The sequence below is a fragment of the Triticum aestivum genome, chromosome 1B (assembly GCF_018294505.1).
Source record: "Triticum aestivum cultivar Chinese Spring chromosome 1B, IWGSC CS RefSeq v2.1, whole genome shotgun sequence".
Lineage (NCBI taxonomy): Eukaryota > Viridiplantae > Streptophyta > Magnoliopsida > Poales > Poaceae > Triticum > Triticum aestivum.
Window position 1 is genome coordinate 682,188,731 of NC_057795.1, and position 9,517 is coordinate 682,198,247.

A 9,517-nucleotide genomic window follows, 5' to 3' on the forward strand; every position below is an offset into this window, starting at 1 on the left:
CAATATCGGGAGCTACACAAAGGAGATATAGTCATATTAATCGATGAAATCTCCTATAACCCGAAGAGAGTGAGATGAACTGCTCCCTCCACACTTGGCATGCACCGCCCCAACCACCGAGAGTGGGATGAGCCGCTCCCTTCACACTTGGCATACACTGCCCCAACCACCGAGAACACGTGCATGGTTGTGGCACAAAACAAATGGTACAAGAACGGTCACCGCCGCGAATCAACCTATGGTTGAGTTGGTTAGGTGGACAGTGGTATCCCCAACCCATCAGGGTTCAAATTCTGGTGCTCGTATTATTCCTGAATTTATTTTATGATTTCCGGCGATGCGCTTTCAATGGGAGGAGACGTTTCCGTCGACGACGAGGCGCCTACGGTGACTTCGTAAATCTCAAAATGATATGCCGGCTCAGTCTCTCGGAGGTGCTCATAGAGGTAGGGTGTGCGTGTGTGCGTTCATAGGGATGAGTGTATGCGCGTGTATATGAGCGCTTGTGTCTGTACTGATGCTCAAAAGAAAAAGAACGGTCACCGCCTCTTCAAAAGAAGAGACCTTATATTAATGCACAATATTCATGAGATATACTCCATTAATCGAAGAAATCCCCGGCAATCCCACAAGAGTGGATGAGCCGCTCGCCCGCTCCCTCCACACTTGGCATGTCCACACATCGGGAGCACGTGTGTATGGCCGCGAAACAAAACAAATGGTAGGGGGCACAGAAACCGCCCCTCCTCAGAAGAAGAATCGTGTATTGATGCGCAATATTCAGGAAATATCCATACTTGAGTTGTAGAGTTAAGAATATTTTCATTTCATGGCTGGTAATGCTCTAGCCTAGCACTTGCTTAATGCATCATGTATAAAGTTCATTTAAATTTGAAATGGGAAATGATAAAACCCTAGCACCACACTAAGGTCAAGCTTAAAATATTTTCAATGAACCAAAAATGCCCTTCAAAAATGTTCATGATTTCTGGCATAAGGTGAAAACCTCTACCAAAAATTGTGCACATTTTACCAGGACATAGATGGGCTTTGAATTAACCCAACAAGTATTTGAATTGGAGTATTAAATGCTATGTATAATTTTACTACAACAATAATTCTGAAAATTTGAGATATGCTCAATTAATCGATGAAATCTCGGGCAGTCCGCCGAGAGCAAGTGAGACAACCCGCCCGCTCCACCCGCACTTATCACCATACCAAAAACACATGTCACGGCTGAAATTCAGAAGAGAAGAGACAAGAAGATATATATTTTGAGTATATCTCCAGGATATTGACGGTCGGCGCTACTTCTCCTTGGTAAAGAAGATATATATTTTGAGTATATCTCCAGGATATTGACGGCCGGCGCTGCTTCTCCTTGGTAAAAAAGATCTCATATTAATGTGCAATATTCAAGAGATATATGAAAAAGATATGCTATATTAATGGATGAGATCTCCAGCCGTCCATTGGGAGTGAGTGAGACGATTTGCTCCACCCACACTTGTCATCACACCGAAAATGCATGTGACACTTAAAATTTGGAAGAGGAGAGGCAAGGACTATATCTTTTATATATCTCCAGGATATATAAAAGATGTAGACCATTAATCAAATATATACGGCCAAGATATACCCCATCGGTCGAAGAAATACACAACATTAATCAAAGATATACTGCATTAATCGTTGAAATCTTAGGCAGTCCGGCCCGGAGCAAGACGAGCCCGCTGCACACACGCACACTTGGCACGCACCGCCCCCGCGCCGAGCACACATGTATGGACGCGGCACAGAAACAAACCGGGGAGGAAACACAAGGAGACAAAGAGGAGAGAGATGGTGGTGACGGCGAGGGAGCCGCAGCCCGACCCCTTTATACATACTAGAAGATATACTCCATCAATCCAAGATATATCTTCTATGTATATATCTCCAGGATATATAAAAGATATACGAACAAGATATACTCCATCAATCGAAAATATACACAACATTAATCGAAGAAATCCCAACCGCCTCTCTTGAAAGAAAAATCTTTTATTAATGCGCAATATTCGAAAGATATACGAAAAAGATATGCTCCATTAATCAATGAAATCTCCCGCAGTCCATCGGGAGCAAGTGAGACAACCCGCCAGCTCCACCCGGACGTGCATATATGTATGTGAGGTGTTGGCCTATCCTAACCGCTACGAACATATCACATCTGCTTCATGTGCACCGCCTCCGCCGTTCTATTTGCTGTTGTCGCCGCCGGCGACTCCATTTCGTTCACCGGGTTGACGGGAGGACACACCTCCGAAACCCCATCTCTTCGGATCCTGTACGGGAGAGGGCGCGATTAGGTTTTTGGGGAGCGACGACGCGACTGCTCGCCTCCGATCGACTATTTCCTCTACATCTGCGTTGTCCTCATCGTCACCATGTCCAGCGACACCGAACATGCCGCCACCGAGAAGCTCGAAGCCGAGAAGAAGGACGCCGCGGCCTCTACCGGGCCTATTGGAGGGTATAACTCGTTTGTCCCGCTCCTATTGACTTCTGTCTTAGCCATGCTAGCGTTATACGTAGATGGATCTGCTATTAGCGTAGTATGTGCTGGTACATTCGAGTATCGACATGCGTTTATTTCTGTCAATGCCATACTAGTAATTTATTCGACTCGTGGATTAATTTAGTCGAAAAACTGCCTATTTTCTCGGCAAAGACATGGAGTATATCTTCTGTGTATATCTCCGGGATATAGAAAATATATACACCATTAATGAAATACTCCATATACCAACAAGATATACACAACATTAATTGAAGATATATACTCCCTCCGTCCGAAAATACTTGTCACCAAAATGGACAACCTTAGTCGTTTGTCCCGCTTTCTATTGATTCCTGTTTTAGCCATGCTAGCGTTATACGTAGATGGATCTGCTATTAGCGTAGTATGTGCTTGCACGATCGAGTATCAGTGTGTGTTTATTTCTGTCAATGTCATCATGCTAGTAATTTATTCAAGGATTAGTTTAGTCGAAAAACTGCCTATTTGCTCGGCAAAGACAAGGAGTATATCTTTTGCGTATATCATCAGGATATACTCCCTCGGTCCGAAAATACTTGTGGGAGAAATGGATGAATCTAGATGTATTTTAGTTATAGATACATCCAATTTTATTCATTTCTCCGTTAAGTATTTCGGGGAGTATAAAATATATACACCATTAATGAAACACTCCACATACGAACAAGATATACTCCATCAATGGAAGATATACACAGCATTAATCGAAGATATACACGGCCCGGAGCGAGGCACGCACACTTGTCACGCACCGCCCCCCTCGGCGAGCACACGTGTGCGGCCGCGGCGCAGAAACAAACGGCGGAGGAAACACCAAGGGGACAAACACGGCGAGGGAGGCCGACGGAGGCCGGCGGGAGGCGCCTACAAAAGGGGCAGCCCCGTCGCGGCAACTCACCACCATCACCATCATTTCCTTCTCTCGCTTCAGCCTTGAGGTCGTATGCCCCGCCTGTTCCCCTTGGACTAATCAATCCAGTGATCCCCCGCCCGCGGTCGTGGTCCGTCCGTCGGGCCTGCTTGCGGTTGCGGTTGGTTGGTTGGTCCGGGCGCCGGTCCGTCCCTCCCCTCCCCCCCTCCGTCCTCCTCCTCCTCGTCGTCGCCTAGTGGAGGTGGAGCCAGTCACCCACCTGCTCCTCCCTCGTCGCCTTCCTCTCCTCCCCTTCCCCAGAAGACCCGAGGTCGGCCGGCGGCGGCGCCAGAGGTCGCTTTCCTCCCGCGCCCCACCCTGCCCACGGATCACCGCCACCGGTCAGTCACTCCCCCTCTCCCCTCTCCTCCCCTCTCTGCTCTTGGTTGGAATTTCTTGTAATTTGGGCGCGCCGCCGCTCTGTTCCACCAGCCTGAGGGGCTCTGCTCTGCTCTTCTTGGTTTCTGCCGCGGCATGGCTCTCTTCTGTCGCCCTTCTTTGGCCGGCCGGCCGGCGGGGATATGCTGCTCCGTAAAGTCGCCGCAATTTGATTTTGTTCCGCCCGGCGCGGGGTAAAAAATACTGCTTCATTGATACGCCCACCTCCGCGAATATACTTCTTCTTCTTCTGCTCCTAAAGGGGCTAGATTTCGGTTTTGATTTGGTTTTCTTGGGACGAACTCGCCATGCTTTCCCAAATCAACCTCCTCGTCTTCGTCTTGGCCGCCGAAACAGAGGATTCTTCTTGGAGCTCCTTCTTGGGAATCGTTCGTGCTGCGCCTCGTATTTCCGGCCTTCTAGAAGCTCCACCAAAAAATCTCCCCCCGGGTCCGGTCAACGGGCCGCCGGAACCTCACAGTCCCCGCGCCCACTGTTCTCTCGAATGTCGCCATGCTCCGCGTGCGATCCGTACTATATTCTCTGCTCTCCTGCTCCGGTATGTTCAGGGTAGCAGCGGCGGCGGCAGCTTTCCATCAGTTCCCACGGCCGCCCACCCACCTCCACCGGCCCGTCCCTACTCCGGCGAGCTCGTCGTCGTCGGCACCTGGAGCAAAACGCATTCTTACCCTGGGCATCATCTGGCCATGTCCGCGCACTTCGCCTGTCGATTCGCCTCCCTTTTCGGGGCTGCTACTAGGTCAGTTAGTCAGGTCGCGTCACATTTACTCCCCTCTTTCGCCGCTCGCCCATTCCTGTCTAGTCCGTTTCGTATGCCCACTCTATCATCCATCCATCCGCCCCATGCCTATCCTCCTTTCTCTCTTTGTTCTTGGCTCGCAGGCTCTGTTTTTCTCTGTCGCCGCCGAGGACCATCCCTACCTGAACAAAATCGGTAGGCGTTTCCTTTTTGTTTCGTAGGATTCCACTGTATGGATGAATGGGTTTATGATGATTCGACGAATATTTCACCAAAAAAGAAGCGTTTCTATATGAATGCTAGCACTATTGCCTAGAGACGTGCATAGAAGTAGAATTGCTGCTAGGGAGGGATACCGCTGCTAGAGCGAGTGGTGGACACAACTGTTACTTTCCTGTTCTGTCCACTCGCCGATGCTAGAACGGTACGCGCACTGCTTTTACCACAAAGAGAATCATACTGTATATATCTGGGAGGGGTATGAAAAATGCCAATGATGCTGCTGTGCTGTTCCTTTTCTACCCCCTCCGTCCGGAAATACTTGTCGAAGAACTGGATAAAAATGAATGTATTTAGAACTAAGATATGTCTAGATACATCCATTCTTCCGACAAGTATTTCATACTATGAAGGGGCATGCTTCTCAGTTTGTATCGCCAAATTTTGCGAGAATTCGTACCATATCCGGGACGGTTTTTGATTTCTCGCTGTTATGAGAAATGCCGATGGGGGAGCGCTGTTTCTATCTTTGATTGATTGCTGAAGGGGACTGTTTCCTAGTTTCTGTTGGAAGATTATGCGTTGTGGATTAGCTGTAGCAAGACTGTCAGCAGAGCTAAGCTAAGCGGTCGGATTGCCTGGCGTCTCATGTCAGTATATGCTTTAGCTTTGCTACATAGATTGTCTTTATGTTGCAATCCTTGGGTTTGTTAGTGGTATCTCTGCTGCAAAAGGCGAGCATCGATGCCCCTCCCTTTGCTCGGATTCAGATTTGGTATTTTCATTAGTAAACGCTCCGTCAGAAAGTGAAATCTCAGGCTTGTCGATGTTTCCACAGATGGCATGCAAAGTGGCCATGGTTTTCCATGGTTTTGTTAGTCAGTGTTCTTTGGTAGCTGTACTGTGGGGAATACCATTGTTCTGTTTTTTTCATGGTCGGTCACTTTTCGTATCCGGTTATTTTATTTTGTCAGAGTGGATTCGTCGTTCGTACGTGCAATCTTATGTTGTTTGTTGGAAGATTACTGTGTTTCTGGTCGGATATTCATATTCTGTCGGTGATAAAGTTTGAAGTTCATCAAGAATGTCTTAACATTCTGATGCCTTGCCTCTCTCTTTAGACTGCACTGTCGGTTCTTTGGTTTCCAGCTCAGTTTGTGGTTACAGTCTGCAAAATCTTTTGACTCGCCGTTCTCTTTGAATTCACTGCCACTTGATTTGAATTTGCAACACGGCAATGCCTTCAGCTCTTCTCTTATAACTGGCCTCACAGATTTGGTTGCTCACTCACAGACATTTCCTCTGTTTTATCCTGCAGAACAGGTGATAGAGCCAGGATTCTGCCAGCACGAATGACGATCTGTAGCTGCGAGGAGACCATCAATGAGTTCGAGATGTTGACGCGCGATGCTGCGCGTGTGCAGCTGGATACGCTGAAGAAGATCCTTGAGGCGAATGCTGGTGCTGAATACCTGAGGCAGTTTGGCCTCGACGGGAGGACCGATGCCGCTAGCTACAAATCTTGCATCCCGTTGTGTGTGCACAGCGACGTTGAACCGTTCATCCAGAGGGTTGCTGATGGTGATAGCGCACCAGTGGTGACCGGGAAGCCCATCACCTCCCTCTCCCTCAGGTACTCATCGCCTTCGAATGTGTTGTCTTGTTGTCCTATGGAAGTAGATTTCCGTAACCTGTTTTCCTATTTTTATGCAGTTCTGGTACGACGCAGGGGAAGCCTAAGTTCCTGCCATTTAATGATGAATTGCTTGAGAACACACTTCAAATATTCCGTACTTCGTACGCATTCAGGAACCGGTAAGGATCTCCGTTTTGTTATTGCGCTCAAGAACAACTGCAGCTTCTGAGTTTCAAACTAATCTTGCTGGTCAAGTTCGGCAGGAACTTTTGCTGTTTATACATTATTACTGTGACGCGTGTGATTAAGTGTAGCTTGGGTTCTGAATTTCTTCCATGCATCCGAAAATTTTAGAATAATATTGTGTTTTGTTATTACAGTGAATACCCTATCAGCGAAGGAAAAGCCTTGCAGTTTGTTTATGGTAGCAAGCAAGCCTTGACGCCTGGTGGCATCCTTGCTACAACTGCAACAACAAACCTGTACCGGAGTCAGCGCTACAAGGAAGGGATGAAGGATATCCAGTCTCAGGGCTGCAGCCCCGACGAAGTCATCTTTGGCCCTGACTTCAACCAATCCTTGTACTGTCACTTGCTCTGTGGGTTGATATACTCGGACGAGGTCCATTCCGTGTTCTCGACGTTTGCTCACAGCCTAGTGCATGCATTTCAAACATTGGAGGAGGTCTGGGAGGACCTCTGTGCTGATATAAGAGATGGCGTCCTTTCAGAAAAAATCACAGTGCCATCAATTCGCGAGGCTGTTTCAAAGATTCTGAAGCCCAACCCCGAGCTTGCCGACTCGATCCACAAGAAGTGTGCGGGCTTGAGCAACTGGTACGGTGTGATCCCGGCACTGTGGCCCAAGGCAAAGTACGTGTATGGCATCATGACAGGGTCCATGGAGCCGTATCTGAAGAAGCTGCGGCATTATGCTGGGCACTTGCCGCTGATCAGTGCCGACTACGGCGCGTCTGAAGGATGGGTTGGCTCTAACATCGACCCCACGGTGCCGCCTGAGCAGGTGACGTATGCCGTTCTACCGCAGACTGGTTATTTTGAGTTCATTCCCTTGGAGAAACCAACAGGGGAGGAGACGGAGAACAGTGCAGCTATTCATTACATCGAGTCGGAGCCGGTTGGGTTAACTGAAGTTGAGGTTGGCAAAATCTATGAAGTTGTGCTCACTACCTTTGCAGGTACATTCTTTCTCTTGGCTATTTGTTCTGAAACTTAGATTGATGTTCTGAATTTCCATCACGTGTGGTGTGTAGTTTTCAGTGTAAATTCAGACTTCTTAGCCATGTCCCCTGCAAATTTGGAACACAGTTGCTCTGTATGCATCAAGGTTGTGGATTAAGCACGTGGGCAAGTAATTATCGCTAACGTTTCTTGTCCACTCATTGCTGCATTCATTAGGGGTAGCATCAAACAGCATGAGCCAGCAAGTGCGTCCTAATCTTGGTCTATATTAGCTTTACCGGACTCAACAATCACATCGCGGCATTAATTAATTCAGCTAGTACATATCTGTCAAGAGCAACTTTCGACGTGCCTAGCTCAGGAAATACTGAACACTACATATGATTTTAATTGTTGCAGAAAACAACCGTGATCTCGGAATGCTATTAGCCTATTTACAGTCCCTTTTCTGCTCTGTTGCTGCAGGCCTATATCGCTACAGACTAGGAGACGTGGTGAAGATAGCGCGCTTCCACAACTCGACGCCGGAGCTCCAGTTCATCTGCCGCAGGAGCCTGGTGCTGAGCATCAACATCGACAAGAACACCGAGAAGGACCTGCAGCTGGCCGTCGAGGAGGCGGCGAAGCTGCTGGAGGGGGAGAAGCTGGAGATCGTGGACTTCACGAGCTACGTGGAGAAGTCGAGCGACCCGGGCCGGTACGTGATCTTCTGGGAGCTGAGCTCCGAGGCCACAGACGATGTCCTGAGCGGGTGCGCCAACGCCCTGGACCTGGCATTCCTCGACGCGGGCTACATGGGGTCGAGGAAGATCAAGACCATCGGGCCGCTCGAGCTCCGGGTCCTGAGGAAGGGCACATTCAGGGAGATCCTGCTCCACTTCCTGACCCTAGGAGGCGCGGTGAGCCAGTTCAAGACGCCCCGGTTCGTGAGCCCGGCCAACGGCAAGGTCCTGCAGATCCTGAACCGGAACGTCGCCAAGAGCTACTTCAGCACGGCGTATGGGCTATGACAGAAGCAAGAATAATTGCCTGCTGCTAGATTTAGCAGGGGCGTGTAATTACCTTTCTTTTTCTGTTCTTTTTCTTTTTTTGCTGGTACCTTTCAGTAGTCTCCTCAAGAAGGAACCGTTTGTTTTAGTCTGTTGGAATAATGTTTTCTTTCTTATGATCAATCTGGTGCCAGAGCTACTGAGCTAGAATCTATGTAAATTGCCGCAGTTGTAGCGAAAGGTATGAAATGAGGAAAAAGAAAGAAATCTAGTGTTGTTAATTTGCCTGACTTGTGATGCTGTGCACAGAAGTGCATTGCAACACTCCAAAGTAAATTCAGCAATATATGTTTCCAGAGCTGGTCATCAAGTGTTTGTGAACAGCCTCTCAGTCCAGTTCCTCTGTTTTCTGCCCCAGATATGTAATCCTCCAGAAACCATTTCATTCACCATTGAACTGTCTGTAGGCTTTGTATCCAAATTTATATGCAGAAGTGGTTTGAGCCAAACAGTAAAAATAAGCCATGCCACAGGGAGGACATGAGCAGTAATATACTCCCTCTGTACCAAAATATAAGAAGTTTTTGTAGTTCAAATTAAGCTGTAAAAACGTCTAATATTTTGGTACAGAGATAGTAGTTTATTGGTTAACAGTGATTACCGTAGCTCTGTTGTTTTACTCTTTAGCAGCACTTAGTCTCTGGCTTAGGATCATCCTAGTGTCAAAAACACTCTTATATTACGGGACGGAGGGAGTAGTCTAGTGTCAAAAACGCTCTTATATTACGGGACGGGGGGAGTAGCTCATAGAGAAACAGAGAAACACCAGCTCTGATTAA

General features: G+C 47.9%; 1 protein-coding gene across 4 annotated transcripts; it reads left to right on the forward strand.

Annotated features, from left to right (window-relative positions):
- The first annotated feature begins 2,206 nt into the window (after positions 1-2,206).
- Positions 2,207-8,922, forward strand: LOC123148866 (jasmonoyl--L-amino acid synthetase GH3.5). Of its 4 annotated transcripts, none has more exons than XM_044568392.1 (5): positions 2,207-2,518; positions 6,170-6,484; positions 6,565-6,666; positions 6,868-7,685; positions 8,155-8,922. In XM_044568392.1, exons 1-5 carry the CDS (start codon positions 2,433-2,435, stop codon positions 8,697-8,699), a joined length of 1,866 nt encoding a protein of 621 aa, XP_044424327.1. In that variant the 5' UTR covers positions 2,207-2,432; the 3' UTR covers positions 8,700-8,922. The 4 variants fall into 4 exon arrangements, with proteins under 4 accessions (XP_044424327.1, XP_044424340.1, XP_044424333.1 ...); XM_044568405.1 differs by lacking the exon at positions 2,207-2,518 and adding an exon at positions 3,323-3,835 and having other exon boundaries at positions 6,175-6,484; XM_044568398.1 differs by lacking the exon at positions 2,207-2,518 and adding an exon at positions 3,324-3,835.
- The last annotated feature ends 595 nt before the right edge of the window (positions 8,923-9,517 follow it).